The sequence below is a fragment of the Alnus glutinosa genome, chromosome 7, assembly GCF_958979055.1.
Source record: "Alnus glutinosa chromosome 7, dhAlnGlut1.1, whole genome shotgun sequence".
In the NCBI taxonomy this organism is placed as follows: domain Eukaryota; kingdom Viridiplantae; phylum Streptophyta; class Magnoliopsida; order Fagales; family Betulaceae; genus Alnus; species Alnus glutinosa.
In genome coordinates, this window is record NC_084892.1 from 7531784 (window position 1) to 7559767 (window position 27984).

At 36.2% G+C, this 27984-nt stretch overlaps 1 protein-coding gene across 3 annotated transcripts; it reads left to right on the plus strand.

The window, feature by feature from the left end:
- The first annotated feature begins 4626 nt into the window (after positions 1-4626).
- On the plus strand, positions 4627-26316 carry LOC133874238 (protein PHOTOPERIOD-INDEPENDENT EARLY FLOWERING 1). 3 transcript variants are annotated; one of them, XM_062312109.1, is made up of 21 exons: positions 4627-4899; positions 5704-5817; positions 9698-9778; positions 9953-10060; positions 10188-10268; positions 10352-10440; positions 10600-10733; positions 10832-10893; positions 11835-11970; positions 12664-12786; positions 12876-12949; positions 13034-13168; positions 14538-14576; positions 17764-17832; positions 18007-18069; positions 18156-21237; positions 22172-22236; positions 22325-22395; positions 23426-24209; positions 24400-24932; positions 25413-26316. In XM_062312109.1, the coding sequence occupies exons 2-21, from the start codon at positions 5758-5760 to the stop codon at positions 25864-25866; spliced, it is 6243 nt and encodes a 2080-aa protein (XP_062168093.1). In that variant the 5' UTR covers positions 4627-4899; positions 5704-5757; the 3' UTR covers positions 25867-26316. The 3 variants fall into 3 exon arrangements, with proteins under 3 accessions (XP_062168093.1, XP_062168094.1, XP_062168095.1); XM_062312110.1 differs by having other exon boundaries at positions 5742-5817; XM_062312111.1 differs by lacking the exons at positions 4627-4899; positions 5704-5817; positions 9698-9778; ... (1 more) ...; positions 10188-10268; positions 10352-10440 and having other exon boundaries at positions 10678-10733; positions 11839-11970.
- The last annotated feature ends 1668 nt before the right edge of the window (positions 26317-27984 follow it).

A 27984-nucleotide genomic window follows, 5' to 3' on the forward strand; every position in this document is an offset into this window, starting at 1 on the left:
TTTTTATTGCTCTTTGTACATCACATATAACTTTCATTTTGAAAAATATTATTTAAATGAAATAGTGATAACTGATACTTAAAATGGTTAGGCTATTAGTAGTACTTTAAAAAAGCTGATGGCTAAAATAGAGAAAAATGGTTTTTATCTATTTTGGTAGTAACATTTGATGAGGTTACTAAAAATGTTATAAGAAGCCTCGTCAAATTTACTATCCGAGCGTTTATTTTGGATATCTTCATCCGTAAAATGTAATACCACATTTAGATATCCGCATCCACATAATTTTGTTATTATTCACATTCATGCGATTATTGTGGTTATTATCTGATATCTGCAAATAAGTAATTGGCTTATTTTAAACGCTTTTAAAAGTAATCTAAACAAATTTTTAGTTTTTTTGGCTTCTTTTGAAAAAATATAATGTAACATAAAAAATATGTTGAACCGATAAAAAAAAATGAGGATGATGAATACGACTTCAAAATATTCATAGTGATCAATGCTCACAAGAAACACCCATATTTTTTATTTTTATCTATGATTCAATGAGCATAGCCATCAAGCCAGCGAACATCAAATATATATATATATATATATATATAAATTACAAATTCAACATAAAAAAATAATACTACAAATTCTTAACATAAAAAACATAAGTTGTCTAAGTATTCGACATTCATAAGTGAAATATATATAAAAAAAATATATTAGATATAAATAATATGCAGACGCGATTATTATCCGCATACCCTAAAATCGCTATCCACATTTGTGAATAGTATTTTTTTGCTATGAGCATATGCATGTATGGATAGCGGATCACGAATATGTGCGGATAGCGAATTTGTACAGTTAATATCCTTCCGCATTTAGACCCCTACATACTATATTATACGTTTTGAAATCGAGACTCTCATGTAGACTTCATTTGCCACAAATACTAAAAAAAAAATTAGGGTTAAATATACTATTGGTCCATGAGTTTTGGAAACTTTAATTTTTAATTCCTGAGTTTCAATTCGCATCATATATAGTACCTCAATTTTGGAAAAAGACTGAATTAGTACATCAGTTAAGTTTTCCGTAAAAAAACAAACGGTCCACCACGTGTCAAATCCTTGAGGATTGACACGTGTTGTAGTATAAAAAATAAAAATAAAATTAAAAAAAAAATAAAAACTTAAAAAAAAAAATTGAAAAAAAGAAAAATAGAGATGACTGAGCCACCTTCTTGGCCAAAGTGGGAGTAATCAAGGTGGTATGGCCAAAAAAAAAAAAAAAGCCATTGGAGGTAGCCGAATCATCTACGTGACCCATGGGAGATGGTTTGGCCATCCCATGGCAGAAAAAATAAAAACAAACAATTTTTTTGTTAAGGGTTTTGGCCCTTGGGAGTGGCTGACCACCCCCGCAAACCACGCGGCCACCCCCAAGGGCTAAAATGCTTCAATAATTTTATTTATTTATTTATTTTGTGTTAAGGGTGGCCGAACCACTTATAGGGGTGGTTCAGCCACCCCAGACCGATCATGAGCCACCCTCTTCTCTTTTTTTTAAGGTTTTTAATAATTTTTTTAGTTTTAGTTTTTTTTTAACAAAAAATTTATAATTAAATTTTAAAGATTTTTTTATTTTTGTAATTTATTATATTGTGACATGTGTTAACCTTCAGAGTTGACACATGGTGGACCGTTAGTTTTCGGATAAAAACTTGACTGAGGTATTAATTTGATTTTTTTTTTTCAAAATTAAGATATCATATGTGATGCGAATTAAAACTCAAAAATTAAAAAATAAAATTTTTAAAACTCAAAAACCAGTAATATATTTAACCCAACAAAATTAACCCATAAAACATTAACGCGTAGGTGTAAGGCGAAGCTGGATCCATGGAAGATCATAAAACAAGCAGCCTAAATATTTGTTTTATTAATATATTTTTGATAGTTAAGATTTTTCTAATTCCACGTACAATTCCCGTAGAAAGAAGGCCTACTATCTGTAAATATTCGAACACCCATTAACTTTCCCTTTTCAGACTAGAACAATCAATAACCCACAGAAGTTCGGTCTACGAGGGAATTGTCTTTTTGTAGAGCGTGTTTTGGAGGGGGAAGCGCCCTCGTTTGTTTGTTTAAGTTTTGTTTTCTCAATAAAAGTTTTATCTCTTTGGGCTTAGTTAGCTTCTTAGAGGATAAATGATTTGTTTTTCTTGACCTTTTCTGGTTTGAGAAGGTTGTTATAGTGTTGGTTTGTTGGGGTTAACGGCGGTCGTTGGGGACTTGTTTCGGGCCACTGATGCTGATTGTGGGTCTGAGTTCTAGAGGTTTTCTACATCAGCGGCACTGACTGAAAATGTCCTGTTGGTCTAATTGGATTCACTGGCAACGGATTGATGGTTCGGGGGATGGTTTTCCTTATCTGATTTACCCTTTTTTTTGTGTATAGAGCTTTTTTTTTTTTTTTTTTTTTGGGTGGGGGGGGTGGGGCTTTGTTAACGGAAATGGCTTTACATCATTGATTTTCGGTTTGATTGGTGGACACCGGTGCCGGACCTAGCGTATTTTTCACTCCGGCGGTTTTGTCTGTTGATACCCCTGTTTGTTTTTTTAATGGTCTTGCAGGTGTGGACCGTTGGCTCGGGTGACAGTTGTCTTCTTTGGGGAACCGTTCCCCTGCAAGAGGGGCATTTCTTTGTGTATAGGGGTTTCTTTTGGGCGTGCTCGTGGGGGCGTGTTTGCCGGGTGTTGGTTATGGTTTCTTCTAGTTGGTTTGATGGCGTAACCCAGTTTTGTTCTGGATTTGTCGTTTGTTGCCTGTTGTGTTTGTTGTATTGTAAGACAGTTGCTCTGTATTTTTAGATCAAACCTGATCTGGAAAAGCTAGTGTATTATAACACAAAATGTGTGACCTCTCCTCGATCTTGTAGATGCTTATGTATACATAGATGCATCTTCTGTTGTCTAGGTTATTTTGTAACAACTGTGGTATGTTATGGTGGTCTAAGTTTGACCTTGCTTGAGTGGAGGATACTTTAACCTTGTACCTCTGACTTAATTTATTAGGGATTATTTGTAACCTTGGACATTAGATCGATATGGTCTCGTTTCAATCTATTGAAATTGATCTTTAACTTTTTTTTTAAAAAAAAAAAAAAAAAAACTTTCCCTTTTCTCTACCCCCTCTCTCGCTCTCTCTCTCTCTCTCGGCAAGATCTCCCATTTCGTTCTCCTGTAAGTTGATTATATAGTATAATAATAATAATTATTATTATTTTTTTTATAAAAAAAAATTTTCAGTCACAATCTCTCCCTCTCTCGTGAATTTCTCTTCCACTTATTGATTATATATATTATTTGTTTCTCTAATTTTATTTATCTTTAGTTATAACTAATACAACTTTAACATGATCCTTTTATTCTATCGTTCCCCCAAATTTACTTATGAAACCCACTTTATACACCTCCACATAACAATTTTCGGTAAAAATGAGTTTGTTTGATAAAGACATGTATAGAACAGAGTAGTGAGTTGTTAATTTTAAAATTAGTAAAAACTAATACAACTTTCACCTGATCCTTTTATACTATCATACCCCCAAATTTACTTATGAAACCCACTTTATACACCTCCACATAACAATTTTTGATAAAAATGAGTTTGTTTAGCAAAGACATGTATAGAACAGAGTAGTGAGTTGTTAATTTTAAAATTAGTAAAAAGTAATGATGTGATATAAAATAAAAAGAATTTGTATAGAAAAGTGAAATTTTTTTTGTATTGTAGTGAATGTTTTTATTTGAATAGTAATAAAAAGTTATTGATGTGATATAAAAAGTGAAAAAAGTAGAAATATTTTGATGTTGATTGGTATTAGAAAATATGAAAAAGTGAAAAAAAAGAAGAAGACATAAATAGTATCTCGCATTACTGTGTAACGTTCCGGTACTTGGCAAACAAGGCCAATATTTTGGAAGTAAAGAAATACCAATCAATTTTATTTATTGAATTTTAACTCAACCGATAGTAACATGTCGAAAAAGAGAAATGATTACTGTAGACATAATTATCGTCAAATTTTGTATACGTGGCAATTTACATTCTACTTATATTTTGTTAAGAAAAATTAAAAATGATAAAATTACTGTGAGAGAAAATGCAATGTCATTTTCTTGAAAAAATAAAAAATAAACTACCACATAAGTAAAGTTGGACGAAAATTATGTCTACGGTTGTATGACAATTATTTATCGTCAAAAATTGATATAAAAAATTGAACTGAATTAACAACCAAATATAAAAGTTTTGGTAAATTTGAATGGAAAATTACAGCTTTTTGAAGATAAACGAGTTCCAACTTCCAAATCTCTTGATATTTATTGTGTCGATAAAGGTTGTTCCCAATAAGTGAAGCTTTCATTGCGTTGTTACAATAGCTATTATTGTTACGTCGACTTAATTTTAATATCGGTCGCTACCGGCTTAACATTAAATAAACGCAATCAAACTCAGCGTTCAGGACTCAGGAGGACCGTCAGCCGTACGATCATCATTATCCAGAATGATCAGTAAAAACTAAAAACAGGAAATAAAGTAAACAACCAAACAAGGGCCAAAAAGGAGCGTGACATTTTATACTCATTTTCGTCCAGTCGGATCTCGGGCTTCGCTCGTCGGACCTTTCACCTGCGCTTAAACCCGACTGAAAACCCTAGCGCCACGCCCAACGGCGACGACCACCACCACTACTAAAGATCTCTATCTGTTTGTTTGTTTTTGGTTTTCATTTTCTTTGTGAAAACCTTGGTTTATACGCTTTGAGTTTTCTTGTGAAAGATCGGCGAGAACTGCGATAATTGAAAAGTGAAAAAGCACGCCCGCAGCTTCTACCAGGTCAGTGTTCGGATTCTGCTCTGTTTGGTTTCCGAGAAAGTCGCGAGAAAAAAAAACAAATATGCAGGAAATTTGTTCTGATTTTGATTCTAATTGTTTCCGACGTTCGAATACAAAAGTTTCCACTTGCTGAGCTGAACGCAGCTCTTTGGTTTAGTGTTTGCTCTCCCTCTCTCTCATTGTGGTTTTTGGGAAGAAGAAGCAGAACACCTCTTACGCTCTCGTTTATATTGTCAAGGTTTTATTTTCTCTTTCTTTCAAAAAAAAGGTTTTATTATCTCTGTATTTTTCCCTCACTAATTTTAAGCTTTCTCGGGAACCAAACAAAGGGCGAGAGACTATATTTTTTTCTTTGTTATTTTGTTATTTACTTTTGAAGAACCTTATAAAAAAATTAATTTTGTAGAACCATTTCTGCTACATGCTGCACATTTGTGTGAGTAATATACTCATTTGTGTGAGCAATTGTGCCAATTTACCAGATGCTCTTAAAGTTGGAGCTTAGTTTGAGAGAGCTCCACCAAGTGCCAAAAACTTTAGATGGCATGAAACTCCAACTTAGTTTACTTAAGAAATTCAGACTTCCGCGAACAAGCGTTTTCGAATCTGTAAATACATAATTTATATTTTGATAGCTTTTCTTATTCGATGGGTTATATTAACATGAATTTTAAGAATCAGATTTATTGTGCTTTGAATTTATATGGATGTTTTTATTTCCTTTTCTGTAGCTTGTGTGTTTGATGGGACTTATCATTTTGACGAGTGGTTGAACTGATACCTGCAATGGATGTTTGGTTTTAGGTCATTCATTGATCTTCAGCGACATTATGATGATATAGGTATTACAATAAAATCATGGCATCCAAAGGTCCTAGGTGTAAGCTTGATCACGAGACAAGAGCCAAGCGTCAAAAGGTTAGTTTGTGAATATTTTATTTTGGGGAAGAAATCAATTGCTATATCTGTCATTCATTTTTTGCTGTGATTTTATACTTTTCTGTGCCCTTTAGAGGCTTTTATCATTGGTGCTAACTATAATTAGCTGTTCAATTCAGTTTTGAGATCCCCAATTTTATTTTCTTTTTGGACACCCTTGCAAACTTCTTGAAGCCTACGACTACACATTGTCTGATTTAAGGGAATTTTAGATAATGTAAAAATGGCATTTCTACAAAATTCGAACTTCATACTGTTATTTATTATTGTTCAATTTTTTATTTTATTTTTAAATTTTTTTTTACTTCAGTGTAAATGATGGATTTACAATTATAATAAAAAATTGCAGTTGTCGGTATATTCATAACTAAATAAGTTGTGCAAGCTCATTGTATAGAATCAAACTTAGTGTACAAGCTTTTTGCTTTTCTTTTGATTTGTCAAATTGGAACAAACACTTCATTTTTAATCAAACATTTGCGTGGAACTAGAGCCTCGGTAAACTTAATTAAGCAGTTAAAGGTACTCAGAAATGTCTTGATCCGTGTGGAGAAGGCGCTTTACACGGGTCCGAGGTTTATTTGACAGGAATGGGTACATGAAGTGGCTCTACTTTGGAGAGGTTCCTCATTGTTAAAAAAAGAAAAAAAGAAAAAAAAAAGGTACTCAAAAAGGAATTTTTTTTTTCATTGAGCCCTGGAAAAGTTAATTAAGAGCAAAAAAACTTAAGAAGAAGAAAAAAAAAGGCTCATGTCTCATGCTAGAATGAAAAAAAATAAAAAAAGATGAAATGTGTTTCCTTTGTAAAAAAAAAAAAAGAATTTATATGTTTTTAGAAGAAAAATTGAAAGTTTCACATACATGTTCTATTATTTGAATTCACTTTTGTGTTGAAAATTTTCTTTTAAACTCTTAAGAAGCAAAAAAAATTAGATAATACTGAAGAGGTAAGGATGTTTGACCTCAGATACATAACATGCATTTTTATTACCATCAATATATATATTTTTTTTTAAGTAGTCGAAATATCATTAAAAGCGTAAGGTGCCCCCATGTACATAGGAAATGTACAAGAGAAGCCGTCTAGGTAGTGAGGGAAAAAGAACCAGGAATTCATGAAAACTAATCACTAAAGGAGAAACATAAGCAGTTGTCCAAATGTACGAAGTGTTTAAGAAAAAAGATTTCAACTCCTCCAAAAATCTATCGCGGTCCTCAAAACACCTATCATTCCTCTCCCACCATAGACACCACAAAAGGCACAAATGCATCATCCAAACAACGGCACTCCGAGTGCTGCCGGCAATCCACCAACAAGCAAACAAATCAACTACTTGTCCAGGCATAACCCAAGACAACCTGAAACATTTGAAGAAGACATTCCCAATAGCACAAGCAACCTCACAATGAAGAAGAAGGTGATTTGCAGACTCTCCATTCTTTTTACACATAACACACCAATCCATCTCGATGACGGGCCGCTTTTGGAGAGAATCTTTAAGTATTGAAGCAAAATAGATATCTCCATATCTCCTATTTTCACTTCTTTTCTTCTAAACCACATCTATGGAACCTTCCATCCCAACTAGATGTGTGCCAACTTTGTTCTCTCGGTTGTTACCTTCCTACTTTGACTCTTGAAATGGGAACATATTGAGTGGCTAAGTTGTTACCTTCACAACTTTGCTCTCTCTCGGTTGTTACCTTCCTGCTTTTCTCTTGCCTGCCAATTTAGCAACATTTCACATTGAATCTGGAATTATTCAAATCTCCTCTTTGCACTCTTGATATTTTGTCATCAATTTCTCAAATTGGACAAATTTTAGGATAGAACAAAAAGGAAAGGAGGGTAATGTATTTGGGATGGAAAGAATATGACACACGAAAATATGTGTGTGTGTGTGTGTTTTTTTTTTTTTTAAAAAACTTATCAAAAAAAAAAAAAAAATTTCTTATAAAAAAAACATGTGTTTTTTATTATTTATTTATTTATTATATTTTATAAGTAATCGCAAATTCAATAAAAAGCGTAAAGGCGCAACCCAAGTACATAGGGAGTATACAATAGAGAAACTTAGCTAGAAGCAGCAAAGAGATCTAAAAAAAAAACATGATAGTTCAAAAAATACTAAAAATTTGAGGCAGCAACCCAAAGAAAAAGAGTCTTAAAGATTAAAGTCTTTAATTCCACTAAGGTTCTCTCATGGTCCTCAAAGCTTTGATTATTTCTTTCCCTTTAGAGATGCCGCAGAAGGCAAGACAGAATCATCTTCCAAACTGCTTTAAGTCGAAACCTACACCCTGGCGCTCTGCAACAAGCAAAGAGATCTACCACACACCTAGGCATTACCCAAGCCAGCCCTGCATTGCTAAAGATAGTATTCCAAAGAACACCTGCAATCTCATAGTGAAGTAGAAGATGATCTACTGACTTTTCATTCTTCTTACACATGCAACATCACTCACCCATAATGATATGTCGTTTCTTTAGATTGTCCTTAATGAGGATCTTCCCTAAAGCGGCCGGTCAAGTAAAGAAACCCACTCTCAAGGGAACCTTATTCTGTCAAATACTCTTCCAAGGGATATGAGTATTAATAAAAAAGTTTTATCATGGGAAACAAGAAAATTGTAGTAAGATCTAACATCAAACAACCCTTTCTTCGAAGGAATCCAAAAAGTATGTCTTCACCACCCTGTTTCACTCTAACGGAATACAACAAAGTGAAGAGATCCATCTCCCAATCACAAGCTGCTTTAAGAAAATTAATATTTCACTGATGTGAGGCACTAAAAAGCTCCAAATGGCCTGCAACTGTAGCTTCCTTAAAACGGGCAATGCTAAACAACTCTAGAAAATTTGTCTTTATGGCTTGATCTCCACACCAAATATCATGCCAGAATTGAAATTTGGACCCATCCCCTATTTCAAATCAAGTATGGCTAGAAAGCTCCCCCCAACCCCACCTAATATTCTTTCAAAGCCCCACCCCATATGATGATACTCCTGAGTGGCTAAATTGTGAAGGTGTTACATGGGTGTGTGGTAAGTCCTATATTGATTGTATACTAGATGAAATTGGATACTATAAATAATTCCAAAGAGCTCTAATAGTGATAAGTTTTTTTGGAGTATAGTGTAAATGTGGTTATCATATTGTTTGAATAATCAGGAATTATATTGGAGCCAACTTAGTAATGTCATGTGGTATTGGGGTATTGCAGCATAATGTGGGTGTTGATAATAACTTCAGAGATTTGAGTAGGAAAGATTGTAATACCCTGTATTGGATATTGTTTTAAAGCCTATATTGGATGAGCAAATTATGACGGTGTTATATGGGTATGTCCTAAATTCCAAATTGGTTGTGTTAATGGTAGAGTTGGGCTATATAAATAATTTCAGAGAGCTCCAATAGTGATTAGTCCTTTTAGGTATGACACAAATGTAACTAGCGCTTATCTGGGTTTTGACGTATGTTCTTTTTGTCCTTCACTTTTCACGAAAAACTTCTCTTCACTTGAACGCATTTGACATTAAAATGCAAGAGCCCAGTGAACAAGTTACATCTACTAGATTGACAATATCTATTTCTTAGGTGAATAGTAAAGTATGCAACTTGGATCAGGAGTTAGTAGTCTTCTGCAATTTTTTTTCTCATACAAATGGGTTATAGCTATATGTTGCTGTCAGAGAGTCAACATCCTTGCAACGCAATCTTTTTTTTTTAATTGTGAGCGGTTCCTTCTTATTTCTCACTCCTTTACAGGGATAACATTCAGTAGACAGAGAAATGCCAGTAATTTGATATTTTTTTTTTCCAATTATTGACACTTTGAATCTGCTTGGTTATTTCAGGCACTTGAAGCTCCCAAAGAGCCGCGTCGCCCTAAAACTCATTGGGATCATGTTTTGGAAGAGATGGTTTGGTTATCGAAGGTAACATACTATTGCCCCAAATATCTCACCTTTTGTGATGTAGGAAACCTATTAGCTATCTCATTTGCTTCACACGATCACGCTATATTCATTTTCTTTTGATCAAAGTTTAGTGAACTTGGTAAGATATTCCTTTCATCTCCTTTTCCAGCTCATTAAACTAGTTGTTAGCAGGACTTCGAGTCAGAGAGGAAATGGAAATTAGCGCAAGCAAAGAGGGTTGCTTTAAGAGCGAGCAAGGGCATGCTAGATCAGGCTACAAGGGGAGAAAGGAAAATGAAGGTTGGGTTCTTTGTTCCTCAAGTTAAAGAATCTTTTATTGCACCAGGGGTAGAATGGAATTTTCACGTTGCACAAAACATAGTGATGTAATGATCATGGGATCACAATAAACTAAAATTTTGTACAGGAAGAGGAGCAGCGGTTGAGAAAAGTTGCACTTAATATCTCAAAGGATGTGAAGAAGTTCTGGATAAAAATAGAAAAGCTGGCAAGTGCATCTATGATATTTATTCTTCAAAACTTATTTATTCCTCTGTGTCCATATCTTTAAAAACAATCTTGTAATTGCAGGTGCTTTACAAGCATCAGATGGAGCTGGATGAGAAAAAGAAAAAGGCACTTGATAAGCAACTTGAGTTTCTTTTGGGGCAAACTGAGAGGTAGTATTTTTTTTGCTTTTTTTGCTTTTTTTTTTTTTTTTGGTTTAATGCACTTGCCTTGAGTTCTTTGCTGTGCATTGGATATCATTCCTGAAAAAATTCTCATTATGCATCCATATGTAATGTGAAATGACCTATCCTTCTGTTGTATATTTTCAGGTACTCAACAATGTTGGCAGAAAATCTTGTGGATACTCATAAACCAGTGCAACAACATACTACACAAGATCAAATAAGTATTAAATACAAAGAAGTGGATAATGATGTAAATGAATCTCTAGAACTAAATTTTGGTAAGTCGGAATTTATGGTTTCATTGTTATTTACTTGACAACCTCAAAATGATGACATAATTTTACTAATAAAAAATATATTTAACACATTCTGACAGAGTCTCAGTCAAACACCGCAGACAGGGATGAAGATTATAATATACAACCTGAAGATGAGTCGGTATGTTTTTTAATAGTTATAGTTTGTTGTCATATATATGGTAGTATATGCCTCTCATATGCAAATAAATGTTGGGAAATCTTATGCCTTTGCCGCTTATTCTGCTTGTTTCTTTCAAAAGACTGAATAATTGGACTGGGTTTATATCATATATCATGTTATTATCAAGGGAGAGTAGCAAGTATTGAGTGCTATTTGGTGGCCAATCTCAGCAGGCAGTAGCTGAAGTGGTTTCTTATCACTTTTGTTATTATTTGATTTAGAAAGAATATACTTAGGAAAGGGTAAACGGCCAAGTTGGCTACAGAAGACCATGGCAGTAATGCGCATGCTTTTTGTCTACACAGTGAAGTAAAATTGTAAGATGATCTTCCACCTATTAGATAAAATTGCATGATGATCTTAAGCCTGTCTTGGAAGATAGTGGAATATATAGGATTGGAAAGTACTGCAGATCAATGGAATTCAGTTCTCATTCTCATGGTCCCTGTATCTGCCTGCTTAACAAAGCAGCCAAAGGAACACAGATTTCTTGTGGGAAATATCAAATGACAGCTTAATAGGAAAGGAGGAATGAAAAGAAGATATGATGTTGACCACAATGAGGGGACAAGTATAACCCTTTTTTGCTGATAGTTATAACTTGTAGTTGCAGGCTTGCAGCATCATATTTCATAGGTGTGGTTAATATTTCAATTATCATGTTGTTGAGACAGTTACCTGCATTTGTATATTCCCAAATATACAACTATTCTTGCACGCAAGTCTGTATTGTAGCCTTTTCTCTTCATTTGTATTCTTAAAGATTGGATGTCGTTGCAGTTTTGCACCTTATGTGGTTTCCATAGATCTGTATCATTGATATCCTATGTTTTCTGTTCTTTTGGTTTGTTAGTTTTTGCATGCTTAGAATTCTTTTGTACATAATGTTACTGTTTTAGGAAGATGATGAGCAAACGATGGAGGAAGACGAGGCCCTTATAACTGAAGAAGAAAGGCAAGAAGAATTGGCAGCTTTGCACAATGAAGTAGATCTTCCACTTGAGGAGCTTCTCAAACGTTATGCCTTGAACAAAGGTGAATTTTTTTTTTTAATAAGATTGGGTTATTGCTTATTAAAGAAAAAAAAAAGGTGAATTTTCATCATGATTTAAATTTGTTTTTCATAATGGTCTATTGGGGTCTCCTAATGGAGTGACCACAAGTTTGAAGCAGCTGTAATTCTATGCAAAAACAAACTGGGTAATTTCTGGTTTGCATTCCCCCAGCTACCCTTCTTCTATCCCTCCAGAGCCCTGGATGAGACATGATCTTGTGTGTAAAGAAGGACCAGCACACTTCCTTTAGGCACTTACCAGATTGCAAGAGTTTTCATGGTCAAGTCTTGGCCTTGGGTGGCTAGTTTTTGGGTTTTGTCAAACCCCATGAAACTGGTGTTTTCATTGCACTACTCCCTACCACACTTCCTTAAGGCACTTGCCAGATTGCTAGAGTTTTCAGGGTAAAGCCTTGGCCTTGGGTGGCTAGTTTTTGGGTTTTGTCAAACAACCCAATGAAACTGGTGTTTGCATTGCACTACTCCCTTTACGATATCCTCCATGATATATATGTTTCATGCAATACAAATTGCTTATATACATGTAATCATAACGATGTAGCTAAAAATTACTGGTAGATATCTCTCTTGCTGTGTCTCTAAAGTTGGCTTAGTGGACAATTTCCTTTTTTATTTAGCACATGATTAATTTTGATCAATATGAGCATATTTAGTTGGCGGAGAAAGTAGTCCGGAAAATGATGAAGACAAGGCTGAGCCTCTGAGTAGAGAAAGTACTCCAGAAATGGATGGAGATAGGGCTGAACCAACACCCATGAGGGAAGATCATGGAAACGGTAAGAAGCAGTTAACAAACCATGCTATCTTCTGAAATACGTGACTGTCTCTAATGTGGCTGTGGGGCGGGGTGTTAAATGTGCTGTAGGCAATGGAAATAATCTTTCTGCTGTCAGTGAGATTGACAGAACCAACTCAGTCATAGCCACTGGTCGTCGTTCTGTAAGTTGTATGTGTTTGTGGTTGTGACTAGTGAATTGTGGGGCAAGATAAGACCTCAACGTAATACCTATTTTCTAATTTCAGGGTGAAAGTAATGGTGACTTACCCGTTTTAGAAAGCCATCTATTAGGAAGTGAGACATGTCAAGCTAGTGATCTGTCAAAAGTTGCTGGGGAGTCGTCCAAACATCATGTGCTATATGATTTTAGTGATGAACAGGTAAGAATAGAAGTTCCTATGTTTTGTTTTCCTTTTTCCTTTTTATTTTTTAATAAAATTATAGGGTATATTTTGCAAAAAGGCTTCATCAGGTTTTGCGGTTTAGACTGAAATTTATATGGGATTCAATTATAATCTTGTTTCTAGCTCTGATTATTGTTACAGTGTGGGAGCTTGCTAATTGCAATTATTCATGTTTCATGATCTCATTATGTGCACTTTTGGATTTGTTACATCATATTGTAGAAAATTCTTTATTTTCAATAAATGTACTTGCGTCTCAATGTCGACATGTGTACACGTAAAGTTACATAGTGTGCATTTTTTTTTTTCCTACATTAGTTGTGATACACCTTCCTTCTTTTGGTACAACTTTAGTGTGTATGAAGAAAAAGAAGCAAAGAGGTATGTGCTGTGTGCATAAAACTTTCTTTTTTTGTTAGTTAATTTTATATAGACTAGCAAGAAAGTGACGGACAGGAATATGTAGGAGTTGGATTATAAGTGTAAAAGTTGGAGTAAGAACATTTAGTAAAAAATCATTGACATTTAAATGGATTTTGATGTGATGTTTCATTTTCTATGGTGTGCCAATTTAATTTTAGGCCTTTTTTTTAATATTAAATGTTCAACCTCTAGTTGTCTCAAAAGCTTAAACCAATTGAAAATAGTGAATAGAATCATTTAATTAATATTCTCACACTTTGTTTTTCACGAAAAAAAGTATGGAGTCAATGAACTTGGAATTATTGCTTTGGTATCATGTCAAATTACCAATTATCCCAAAGCTTTTAACTAATGGAAAATAGTGAATTTAATTATTCATTTTTTTTTTTGATAAGTTAAGTATATTTCAAAAAAAGCGCAAAGGGGCGCAACCCAAAGTACACAGAATGTATACGTGATACCCCTAATTCAAAGATAAAGAAGAACACATATCTAAAAAATCAGAATAAGAATACTCAAACATAGACTGTAGCATCACTTTCTACATAAACAAGGTTTGTATCACCAATTTCTTCAAGTTATCAATTAATATTCTATTATCGAACATATGTAACATATGTCATATTGCAATGCAATGCATAACCTCGGTTGGTGAAATATATAACTTGACTTCCAAATATTTTGTTTTTTTGAATCTATTCATTTATCTTTTTTAATAATACAATGGTTCCATGGATTTGTTTTTTTTTTTTTTTGTTTTTTGTTTTTTTGGGTGTTATTTTGGATTAATATCAAATCTAAATGCAACAGTTCGATTGTCCCCTATATTCTTTTGTTTTATGTTTTTTCTTTTAATAAATATTTATAAAATCAATATGACATTCTTATGCTGTTTGCCTGACATGTATCTCAAATTATGTAGGAAGATGCTGACTTTGTTCTTGCTGCCGGGGAAGAAAAGGTATTGAGTAAAGTGAAGCATGCTTCTTATCATCTTCCCCACTGTTGGTTTCTGTTTCTGGTGTCCTTTGTTATAGGAATGCTCTTTTTATTATAAGGATATCAGAAAATTCCCTTGTTGAGACTTTGATGTCAAATGAGTTGCTGGTACAGATACATGATGTCAGAAATGCTTTAAAGAATTCTCTGCTCTCAGTAGTATTACTATTTTCAAGTTCTCTTGTCAAACGTTGTGCTTTACTAAATATTCCATGTTTTTTTTTTTTCTTGTCTTTAATTTTTCCTTTTCTGTAGATATGATCAGAACCTATAAGCTTTTGGTTGTGCTATAGCATATTATTTGATCAAAGGCACAAGTCAGGCTTAAATGACATGACATTATGTAACTAAAGGGGCTTTCCATCATTTTTGAGTGGTTGAATTAGTAGGTTGGGGATGTGGTTCCATTGATATGCAAAGTTTTTTTATGCTCTAAACAGCATATTAGGTCAGGAGAGATGTTGTGACCATGTATCCCCGATTCTACTTGATAACCATGGTTTCAATTATATGTGCAAAGTGCAACCCTGTGTTTGGGTTGTTCTAAGTCTCTAGTCTGAAAGCGAAGATAAGCTAAACAGTAGGTGCCGGCGTGCTTGGGTGGCGCAGTCCATGCCGGTGTTCTATATGGGATGGCGTTATTCATAAGATATTACATTGTTTGGTTGGATGGAAGAGGATGTGTTTGTCTAAGGGTGGGAGGGTTACCTTGATTAAAAGTACTTTATTTAATCTGCTTTCTTCTTGTCTCTATTTCCCCTCCTGGTTGGTGTCCAACCACATAGAGAAGTTCTACCGAAACTTTTTGTGGGTGTTATCGATGAAGAGTTCAAATTCCATTTGTTTATCTGACCTAAGGTTTTGTTATCCGATCTCAGAAGGAAGGTTAATGTTTCGTAATTTACTTTTGTTCAATCGAACTCTTTTGGGGAAGTGACTTTGGCGTTTTGCATAGCTCAATCGATTATGGTGATGCTAAAGTTCCTTCTAGGAGTAGGAAAGGCAAGGCACACATGATGTAGGTTTGTGTGCTTTGGTGGGTGGGTGGTGGGTTTTTTTTTGTTCTTAGTTGGTTTTTTAGTCTGGGGTTTTTCTTCGTTTTCAAGGGGTTCGGGTTTTGTTGGTTCTATTGGGTTTTAGCGGGTTAGCTTTGGTTGTTTCTATGTATGCTTCCTGTGTACTTAAGGGCGCCTTACGCTTTTTTTAATAAAGTATTCTTACCTATAAAAAAAAATAAAATTTATGATAGAGTAACTTTGTGGAGCGTGGTAGTGGATGCTAAATGCGGTAGCGCGTGGGGTGGGTAGTGTTCTAATGAGGTTCACGGGACTTATGGGGTAGGGGTGATAATGTAGATGCGGATGCGGTCGGATGTGGTTATTAGCAATATCCGCATCCGCATAATGCGGTTATTACTTTTAGATATCCGCATTCCGCAACATGCGATTACTATCCGCATCCACGTGGTTATTCAATGCTGTTATTATCCGTTATCCGCATATGAGGTCATGAGCGTTTTGGATTATTATCTAAATCTATGTGCAATATTAAATAATGCGGTTATTATTATACGCAAGCTTAAATAAATTAAGATTTCACTTGTTATACAATTTACAATTATCAACCATAGAGGATCATTGAGTAATCAGGATTTAGATTACCCAAAGAAAAGAAAAGAAAAAATAAATGTAGTGAGGCATGATTGAGATGATAGTGAAAAAAACCTAACATAACCTAAATGTTCTAAACTTACCAAATTCAAAACGACCTCATTTTAGTGAATTTAATTAAATATATATAATATATATTATATATAAAGGGAATGTGGATGCGATTATTAACCGCATCCGCAGACACTAAAACCGCTATCCACATCAGCATGTGCGGATAATGGATTTTGATAACCGCATTTGCAGAGGCATATAGCGGATGCTGACGGCTATTATCCACCCGCATTTTCACCACAAGTATGGGGTGGGACTATAGAAGAATATCAGGAGGGGTTGGGGATAGTTCTTTAGTTATACTAGATTTGAGGTCTGTGATGGCTCTAATATTAAATTCTGACATGATGTGTGGTGTGCGGATCCGGCCTTGTTCTTTAATTGTTCATTTTGGCTCAATGTAAGGATGCTTCCATGACTTGACTATTTGGTGCTTTTGAGCGACTCTTATTTGTGGAATGTTAATTTTCTCAGAGTGGCTCATGATTGGGAGGTGGTTCTTTTTACCTCGAACTTTAATTAGTTGTATTCCCTCAGATTGAGACGGGGTGGTGAAGACAAACTTTATTGGGTACCTTCCAAGAGAGGGTTGTTTGATGTTAGATCTTACTACAATGTATAACACTCCTTTCCCTTGGAGGAGTACTTGGTGGAATAAGGGCTCCTTTGAGAGTGCTATTCTTTGCTGGACCAGCTGCCTTGGGGAAGATCCTAACCATGGATAATCTTAAAAAGCGGCATCTCATTGTGTTTGAATGGTGTTGTATATGTAAGAAGAGTTGGGAGTCAATGGACCTTTTACTCTGTTGAGATGGCTAGTGCTCTTTTGAATACCTTCTCTCAGCCTTGTAGGGCTGGCTTGGGTTATGCCCAGTCGAGTAGAAGACATTTTTACCTGCTGGAAAGGGCAATGGGGTAGGCTTCAGAACATTGCTATGTGGAAGATGGTCCTAATCGTGTCTTATTTGGTGTCCTTGGAGGGAAAGAAATGATTGATATTTTAAAGTCCGTGAACGGACGATTTGGAGGATTTAAAGGATTTTTTCTTTTAAGACTCTTTAGCTAAGGACAGCTACCTTTGAATCAAATATTTCTATTTTTCATGTTTTTCTTTAGTGTTTTTTCATCTCCTAACTCAATGTTTCTCTTGTATACTTCTTGTGTCTATTGCACTTTTTAATAAATTGTGTCTAGTTATCAGGGGAAAATAAAATTGGTGATCTCAGTTGGAGAAATTTTATTGTTGTCAAATTATGGAGAAGAGTGTTTTCTTATTTTTCAAGTGAAGTTACTGGTAATGTGTGGTTGTGCTTACTTTAGTCAGAATTAGGTTCGAAGTGGTTGAATGATTGACTGACTTATATTTAAGTTATACTCGCGATTTCGAGTTGCCATGCCTATTTCTAATTTAACTTCAATGTCCAGGATGATGAGACAACCTTGTTAGAGGAGGAGGAACTGGCAAAAGCAGATTCAAGCAATCCCATGGATGAGGTAAAGAGCAAGCAAAGCTATTTTTTGTCTGTCAACTTTGAATATCCTAGGCCAAAAGTTTCAGGGTTCTTTGCTTTATTCTTTTAAGTTTTTTCGTCCAGCCTGTTGATTGTTACCATGTTTTTGGTTTTCCCCCTTAATTCATACCTTCTGAATGATGCTTCTATCTTGCAGATTGCATTACTGCAACAGGAGAATGAAATACCTGTAGAAGAATTGCTTGCAAGGTATAAAGAGGTAGGTTAAATGTTTGCTTCTCCTTATTGCTTGGGTGATTTGCGTTATGTTTTGATTTTGTTCTGTTATCTACATCTGTTTATTAGGGCTTCAATGGTAACGAACTTACAGACGAGGAATCCGACTATGCATCTGCTTTATCAGACAATCTTGTGGAATCTCCAGCCCATGAAGACATTGAACTTGAGCAGCAAGCAATGTCTATGGATGAAGATGTTGAAACTGGTGAAGTTGCGCATTCTCCTGCAGAAGAGCAACAAGCGGGACCGCATGAGAAAACAGAAGAAGAGATGGAAAGTGAGAATAGAATTGCTGATGCAGCAGCGGCTGCAAGATCAGCACAACCAACAGGGAACACCTTTTCCACAACTAAAGTGCGTACTAAGTTCCCATTTCTTCTGAAGCTTCCTCTTCGTGAGTATCAACATATTGGCTTGGATTGGCTTGTTACAATGTATGAGAAAAGACTGAATGGGATTCTAGCTGATGAAATGGGGCTCGGAAAGACAATTATGACAATCGCGCTGCTTGCACACCTAGCGTGTGAAAAGGGAATATGGGGCCCTCATCTCATTGTCGTCCCCACGAGTGTCATGCTTAATTGGGAGACTGAATTTCTGAAATGGTGTCCTGCTTTTAAAATTTTGACTTATTTTGGAAGTGCAAAAGAACGCAAATATAAAAGGCAAGGCTGGTTGAAACAAAACTCGTTTCATGTATGCATAACGACCTACAGACTGGTGATTCAAGATTCAAAAGTTTTCAAGCGTAAGAAGTGGAAATACTTGATCTTAGATGAGGCTCATTTGATTAAAAATTGGAAGTCACAAAGATGGCAAACTCTTTTGAACTTCAATTCAAAACGGCGTATTTTATTAACTGGGACACCTCTGCAGAATGATCTCATGGAACTCTGGTCTCTAATGCATTTTTTGATGCCCCACATCTTTCAATCTCATCAGGAATTCAAGGATTGGTTCAGTAATCCAATATCAGGAATGGTTGATGGACAAGAGAAAGTAAATAAAGAAGTTCTTGATCGTCTTCATAATGTCCTTCGTCCTTTTATACTCCGTCGGTTGAAACGAGATGTGGAGAAGCAGCTCCCCTCGAAACATGAACATGTCATTTACTGTAGACTGTCAAAAAGGCAGCGTAACTTGTATGAAGATTTTATTGCTAGCTCGGAAACACAAGCTACTCTTGCCAGTGCGAACTTTTTTGGGATGATTAGTGTTATCATGCAACTTCGCAAAGTTTGTAATCATCCTGACTTATTCGAGGGTCGTCCAATTGTCAGTTCTTTTGATATGGGTGGTATTGACATCCAATTGAGTTCTTCTGTTTGTTCAATGCTTTCACCAGGTCCATTTTCTAATGTCGACCTTAGGAGTTTGGGATTTTTATTTACTCATCTTGATTTTAGCATGACTTCTTGGGAGAGTGATGAAGTGAAAGCCATTGCTACCCCCTCAAGTTTAATCAAGGAGCGCGCTGACTTGCATAACATAGAAGAAATTGGGCCAGGATTTAAGCATCGAAAAAAGTTGCATGGAACCAATATTTTTGAAGAGATCAGTAAGGCAATCATGGAGGAGAGACTAAGAGAAGCGAAGGAACGGGCAGCAGCTATAGCATGGTGGAATTCCTTGAGGTGTGAGAAAAAACCTATATACTCAACAACACTAAGAAAAGCTGTTACCGTAGAGCATCATGTTTATGATATTCATCATCTGAAGGCCAACCCTTTGTCCTACTTGTATTCCTCGAAGCTTGCAGACATTGTCCTCTCACCAGTGGAACGCTTCCAGAGAATGTTGGACCTTGTTGAAAGCTTCATGTTTGCAATACCAGCTGCAAGGGCCCCGGCACCTGTTTTCTGGTGCAGTAAATCTGGGACTTCTGTGTTTCTGCACCCAACTTATAAGCAAAACTGTTCTGAAATATTATCACCCCTTCTATCACCTACCAGACCTGCAATTGTCCGGAGGCAAGTATATTTCCCTGACAGGCGACTTATACAATTTGACTGTGGTAAATTGCAGCAGGTTGCAATTTTGCTCAGAAAATTAAAATCAGAAGGTCATCGAGCATTAATATTCACCCAGATGACAAAGATGCTTGATATCTTGGAGGCTTTCATCAATTTGTATGGTTACACTTACATGCGTTTAGATGGATCGACTCAGCCAGAGGAGAGGCAGACCTTAATGCAACGCTTCAACACAAATCCAAAGATCTTTCTTTTCATCTTATCAACTCGTAGTGGGGGTGTTGGTATCAACCTAGTTGGGGCAGATACAGTTATTTTCTATGACAGTGACTGGAATCCTGCTATGGATCAGCAAGCTCAGGATCGATGCCACCGGATAGGACAGACACGTGAAGTTCATATTTATCGGTTAATCAGCGAGAGCACAATTGAAGAGAACATTTTAAAGAAAGCAAATCAGAAGCGTGCTCTTGATGATCTAGTTATACAAAGTGGAGGCTACAACACTGAATTCTTTAAAAAGCTAGATCCTATGGAACTTTTCTCCGGCCATAGAACACTTCAAATCAAGAATTTGCAGAAGGAAAAGAACAACAACAACAATGGAAGTGAGGTTTCTGTATCTAATGCGGATTTGGAGGCTGCTTTGAAATATGTAGAAGATGAAGCAGATTACATGGCATTGAAGAAAGTCGAAGAAGAAGAAGCTGTGGACAACCAGGAGTTTACAGAAGAAGCCATTGGGAGGTTGGAAGATGATGAATTTGCAAATGAAGATGATCCGAAGGTTGATGAGCCTGTAGATCAGGGTGGCTGGATCACAACTTCTACTAAAGAAACTGGAGTGATTTTGAACGGGGGTAATCCTAATGAAGATAGAGCTCCCGCTGTTGCTAGCAAAGAAGATGATGTTGATATGCTGGCTGATGTCAAACAAATGGCTGCGGCAGCAGCAGCCGCTGGACAAGCAATCTCATCCTTTGAGAATCAGCTACGTCCAATAGATCGATATGCAATTCGATTTCTGGAATTTTGGGATCCCATTATTGACAAGGCAGCAGTGGAATCTCAAGCTAGATATGAGGAGACAGAGTGGGAACTGGACCGCATCGAGAGGTATAAGGAGGAAATGGAAGCTGAGATTGACGAAGATGAGGAGCCCCTTGTATATGAGAGTAAGTATCCTTTTAATTTTTTTTTTTCCTCAATTGGCTGGCTCAAAGTGACTTCTATTAGAGCACTAGCAGCAGTTTTCCTTCAACTTTTTCTCAATTTAGGGAACTAAACCACACTTTTTGCTTTTTTATTTAAATGCACTTCGCAATAGCTTCCTTTATTCTTTTCCTATACCATCCAAATATTCTTTAAATTAAATGATAGGAGAAAGAAAGAGGAAAGATAAATCATTTAAATATTGTTTCAAATAAATGATAGAAGAATGAGAGAGGAAAGATAAAATTTTTTATATTAAAATAATGTTAAGGGAACCACTTTTGCTTCCCCAGATCTAGGGTACAACTTTTGGTTCCCTTGGTATTGTTTTCTTAGTTTAGGGAACAAGAAGGAAGTTTGATTCAATGGGTTTTTTTTTGAGTTTTCCCTACATCTAGAGAAGAGAATGAGATTTAGGGAAGCTGCTGCTAGTGCTTTTAGATCCTTACTTTTTGCAACTGAATTTTTCAGTTAATTTTCAAATAATATTACTTCATGAGACATGCTCTCTGACTATAAGAAATGTAAAAATAAATGGATATTGCATGTCTTACCCCCCTCTCTCTCTCTCTTTCTCTCTCTCTCTCTCTCGGTCACTCCTCCCTTCCCCTCCAACCCAAAAAGGAAAAAAGATCAAACTCCATGTGTAAGTACGAAAAAAAAAATGCTTTACATTGATTTGGCCTTCTGTTATATTGAACTTGCAATATTGTACGTGAAGCTTTACTAACTGTCACTTGGTGGTAAAATAATATGAAGCATGCCCAGAGAATTTTGTAGTTGTGTTGAACCTGTTGATCCGTGAAAGTGTGTCATATTTATTAACTTAGTAATCACTTGTAAATTTGCATGGTTTGTGTATTGGGACAAATCTCAAGGACTCTTTACTTGTATTAGGATGGGATGCTGATTTTGCAACCGAGGCATATCGACAGGAAGTTGAGGCCTTGGCTCAACACCAGGTTCATAATATAAACTTTATGTTGCATACTCTTTTTTGGACGAATTTCAATTCAACTCTTTGCTTTTCTTTTTTCTTTTTTGTTACAGTTGATGGAGGAACTGGAGTGTGAAGCTAAGGAGAAGGAAGCTGCAGTGGATGATAATGGCGACTCTATGAAGTAAGACACTGTATTGTCACCGAGATAATGACAGGCTGACAAGTTCGTTATTTCTTATTTTTTTGGGGAAAATTTCTAGAATCATACTAGGGCAATTAGTGGATGAATTGACTATTTTTATATTTATTTTAAAAATTTATTTCTGGCTTTATTGAGTAACTTGAAAAATCATGGTGGGAAGATAATTTTCTGGTTTTATCACAACCTCATTAAAGTAGTTGATTTCAAAAAGAAAAAAAATGAAAACAAAACAATAAGACAGGGTTTTTGAACTGTCATTTCCTCTTGTTCCTATAAAGCCTGTTTGTCATTATGGTGAAAATAATATTGGAACTTGACTGGAGTATTGACTGTCCTTAATTGGAAGCTTGGGATCAATTTTGGATCTCAAAAGCCAGCTTAACATTAGACAGTCATTTCAGTATCTATGGTTCATAGTCTTGGATTGTTTCATAGAAATTGACAGATTCCTTCATAATAGGGATATTGACAATGGTCTTGGTGTTGGACACAATTGTAAGTCATCTGAGATGGTGACTTTAAAATAAAATGCTTATTCGAAGAGTTTGCAAAGTCATCCCCATTAGCCCAATACAATACAGATGCTGGAATTGAAGTATTTTTCTTAAATCAGTTATTTGTTGAGCAAATCTAGAAATTTTATTTATTTATCCAAGTAAAATGGATGTCAGCTCTAACTCAAATGACACTTCCTCCCCCATAAATGGAGTGAAGGGTGAAGTCATAGGCTCGAGACTTACTGGGTGCGTGTATAACTTATCAAACCCGCCAAAAAATAAAGCAAAACAAAAAAGAAGAACGTCAGCTTGGGGGCTTGTTTGTGGCCCAGCATTGTCCTTGATAAATAATACAGCTGACAGAAATATTTGGGTTTGACATGGATGACTATATCAGAATAAGGCATGAAAGTTTGATCATTGTGTTGTAGTATCCTTAATGTGGGAATGTGAGTGGTCCTTTTAGTGTATTGGGATTTGACGTTCAGTGACTAATCTATTTCTGTTTGCAGGAATGAAATGTCAAGCGATCCTAAACCCAAGTCTAAAAAGAAGCCGAAGAAAGCCAAGTTCAAATCTCTGAAGAAAGGATCTTTAGCGTCTGAATTGAAACCTGTGAAGGACGAAGCACCAACAGAACCTATGTCTACAGATGATGAGATTATTTGTCATGAGATCACCTCTTCAGATATTGTTTCACCAATTTCAAGTGTGCAGAAAAAACGTAAAAAGGCTGAATCTACACTGGATGGTGAAGACGAAAAGACTTCGAAAAAGAAGTCTAAGAAACTCAAGAAGCCTCGCCCTGAAAAATGTTCTTTAGATTTAGATTCTAACTTGTCAGGTGTGCAGCATGATGAACCTATAGATTCAAAACCATGTGAGAGTGTGGTGGATATTGAACAAAGACCACAAAGCAGGAGCAGGATGGGAGGCAAAGTATCCATTACTACTATGCCGGTAAAGCGGGTTTTAATGATAAAACCAGAGAAACTAAAGAAGGCAAACATTTGGTCAAGGGAGTGTGTTCCATCTGCTGATTTTTGGTTGCCACAGGAGGACGCAATATTATGTGCTGTTGTACATGAATATGGCCCTCATTGGAGCTTGGTTAGTGAGACTTTGTATGGGATGGCTGCCGGTGGCTATTATCGGGGAAGACATCGCCATCCTGTTCATTGTTGTGAGAGGTTTAGAGAACTCATCCAGAGACATGTCTTGTCTGCACCTGAAAATCCTAATATTGAAAAGGTCAGCAATACAGGCTCTGGAAAGGCTCTTCTCAAAGTAACAGAGGTAGGCATAAAAATTTCAAACTTCTTGTGAACTTACTGCTTTGCACATCTGCATGCTACAGTGTTAACTGCATGTCAATTATGTACGAGTGGGCCCACTGGAAATGAAACAAATTGATAATACTAATTAGAAATCATTGTGATAAAGATTGAATAAGGAAACCTTGCTCGTCAATTTTCTTTTGTGGCAGGATAACATTCAAATGCTTTTGGATGTCGCTGCTGAGCAGCCAGATAGAGAGCTACTCCTTCAGAAGCACTTTACTGCCCTGCTTTCTTCTGTCTGGAAGGTGACAGCACGTGTTGATCGCAGGCTAAGCATCTCATCACCTCGAAATGGTCTCCATCTTGGTGGAAGGTTCTTTACTTCTTCTGTTAGCCGGATTTCTCAGAATTTCATGCAGGGACATGCAGAAAGGATTAAATTCACTAATTTAGGAGAGAGTAGCAAGATGCTAGCAGCTGCACTCCATGATGCCCATTATAGAAGACAAGATGAGGATGAGAGAGTTTCCCTTCCCAACCAGGGCGATGACCCTTCAGCCAGAACTGAACAATTAGAGATAACACTAGAATTCCAGAAAGAAATGGGTGATGCCGTGGTTCCTTTGCCATCTGTTATAAGTTTATCAATATTTGGGGCAGATACTCCGTCTGTAAGCAAGGATTCCGGAGAAGATCATCATCTTAAGGCTTTCCGAAATATGGCTGAGAACCGTTTCAGGTATGGCCTGATGCAACCATGCAGTTTACTTGTTTCATAACTTAGATTTGCCAACAACCGTTTATAATCAAAGATCTCTCTTATGACAAAATTCAGAGTTTATTTCTTAGTGGTAAAATTTGTCGTCTTTAAACTGAGATATTTGCCCTTTTCATTTACTAATCAATATAGAAATTTCTTGTAGTAGGTCGCTAGGTAAGAAATTTGTTTGGTTCTTGTGGAGAATTAGCTATTGAAATTCAGCATTTGCTCATTTGGCCTTTGATAGCGGAAGTGTCCCCTTCACCTTTTCATTGCGTGTTTTCGTTCCATCAGGGGTATCTGGGTCACACCTAATTTTATTTTTTTTGGCAATACCATTTGGAGATAGAAACCTGAGAGGTCATTTTAAGTCATTAAGGCAAAACATTATGAACAACTATTATATGTATGCCAAAAAAATATGCTGCAGTTGCTAATAGTGTACTGCCTGATTCTCAGGGTTTCTGCAAGAGCTTGTGTTGAAGATAGTCTGGGATGGGCCTCCTCTGTATTCCCAACAAATGACTTCAGGTCTAGATCAGCATCAAAGTTACCGTCGTTGGGAAAGCACAAGCTTTCAATCTGTGACTCAATAAAGCCTTCTAAATTAAAGTTCAAAAAAACTTCATTGGAGCATGGCGAGATGCCCGACCATACTGCTGAGCCACCGCCGGGACCCTTGCCAGCAGCTGCACTGAAGGATCCTAATATAAGATTTGACTTGACTCAACCTATCATCCCAGATGTTGGGATTGACAATGTGGAAGGTATTTTACCTTCTAGCATCGATACAGGGCTTTCAATGGAAATGGATAGTTTTGAAGTGGTGGCACATGACTATGTTCCTGGCTTAATCTCTGGCCTGGATGATTATCCATTATTGCCAGAATATACTGATTATCCAGGAGCTTGAACCACAAGAAATCGTGAGTTGGACCTCATCATTTTGGGAAACCAGGGACCTCTTAGTGGAATTCCAGTCGGTGAATTACTGACCATCAATTCTGGGCAGTATTACTGTGCCTTCGGTGGCGTGTGGTACATTGGAAGCACTTTTTTTTTTTTTTTATTATTTTATTATTATTATTATTATTATTATTAAAAAAAAAAAATCAAGAGCGATTTGGAATGTCTGCCTACACACGCAGAAGTTATGTTTTAGCAAGGGGAATCGAAGCAGCGGCCTGTAGGAGGATCTTGGATAGGGAGTACATAATGTAACATAAAAGTTTTGTTTGGCTAGTTAGTTTCAATTTCTAATTGGGGAATCTGTGCAAATTTTGTTGGGGTTTCAATTGAAATGTCTTTGCGGGCACATTTTCCCCTGGAAAAAAGTTATTAATGAAAATAGAAAGTTAGTACAGCTCGGTTTCCTTTGAAATCTCACTCCTGTCCATGTGACATGTTTATATATGCATGGCTGGGGTCGCATCTTTCTTAAAAAATGATGATTGTGTTGACACAGTAAGAGGAGAGATCCCCCGCAATCCTGTTAAACACATGTTTATGCATGTTGGCTGAGCAGCTATGCAATGTTTTTATTTTTTGTCAGCCGTTCATTATAAATGAGTTGTCCAGGTCGTGACCACAAACCCAAAATAATAAAAGTGGCTGTTTGGGGTACTTTTTGAGGGGTGTTTGGGCCGAGGGTTAGTTTGAGAGTGGCCGAACCACTGCTTAAGGGCCTGGGGTGGTTCGGTCACCCGCTCTGGCCAACGGGGGTGGTTGCAACCACTCTCTCCCAAGGGACTCTAGGAGTGGAGAGTGGTGTGACCACCTATGAAACCATTTTTTTTTTCCTTTAATTTTTTTGTTCAATCTGGACCGTCCAATTGGAATGGTCGGTCAAGATAAAATGTATAGCACCGTGCAATGCATACCGGAAAACGATCTTTATATATATAAACAAATTTATCAAAAGGACTTCGTTTTAGATTTAGTATAGCATTATGTTTAGTTTCTTTTCTTTTCTCTCATCTCATATTTCACATACTCGCACTCACGCTGTTACACCGCACTCTCATTGAGCCGTAGTTGACTTCCTCTCACGATGATCTTAAAAGGACACTAAGGCCCAAAACACTAAAAAAAAGTTTAAATTATTTTAAAATTGTTTAAAATAGGCATTGATAGAGACAAAGAAAAAAAGCTCAAAAGATTGAAATATGTCAAAAAAAAGCACATCACTTGATCTACAAATAGCAACTAATAGCGGAATTCAAAAACCGTGCGGATAGCGCAAATAGAGCTCATAGTTTTAAGCTCCTTAAAGCCAAAAGACCATCAATAGTACCACCAACAAACAATGTCATAATCATCCACCCACTCTGAAACCACTTTACACCACCACATTGCTAAAATGGACATATCCTTCCAAAAATGCTAAACCAACCAATAAACAAGGTCAATTGGCATGAAACAAGAATGAGAATACATAGAAAATTCAAGGAAAAGAAAGAAAGAACATTCCCCGTAATAACGGCATGTAATGGTAAAAATTACATTTTTATTTTACAATTATTTTATAATACTGATATGACAGTCTCAATTAATTTTTTAATTTTTATATAAAAGTTCAAAAATTAATTGTGACTGTCATATTAACATTATGAGATAATTTATGAAATAAAGATATAGTTCCTAGTATTAATAATAAGCATTAGCTCCCTTAAAAAAAAGAAAAAAGAAAAAAGAAAAAGCGCGTTAGCTCGATCAAAATCGTCATAGCGGAAAAATGCTTGATGAGGGACACTCATCCGTCCCCCATCACTCATTTATAATAAAAAAATAATTTTTCATTATAAATAAATAATGAGGGACGGATGAGTGTTTCCTGCGTAGCAACCCTCCGTCATAGTGTGCACAATCCTAAACGGATGGAAAAAAAAAAAGGCACCAAACGTCCATTTGCTTCCCCCCCAATACATAGGGACGGTTAGTGAAGACGAAAAGTTCCTTACGGGACAAGGATCCCTCATGTGTGAAATTACATATTTACCCTCTACTTTGAGTTTGTTTCTTCCTCGATACT

Coding starts and splice junctions, on each gene's coding strand:
- LOC133874238 (XM_062312109.1), top strand. CDS start 5,758: ATGGCATCCAAAGGTCCTAGGTGTAAGCTTGATCACGAGACAAGAGCC. Junction 18,070..18,155: donor TGCTTGCAAGGTATAAAGAG/GTAGGTTAAATG, acceptor TCTGTTTATTAG/GGCTTCAATGGTAACGAACT. Junction 22,237..22,324: donor AGGCCTTGGCTCAACACCAG/GTTCATAATATA, acceptor TTTTTGTTACAG/TTGATGGAGGAACTGGAGTG.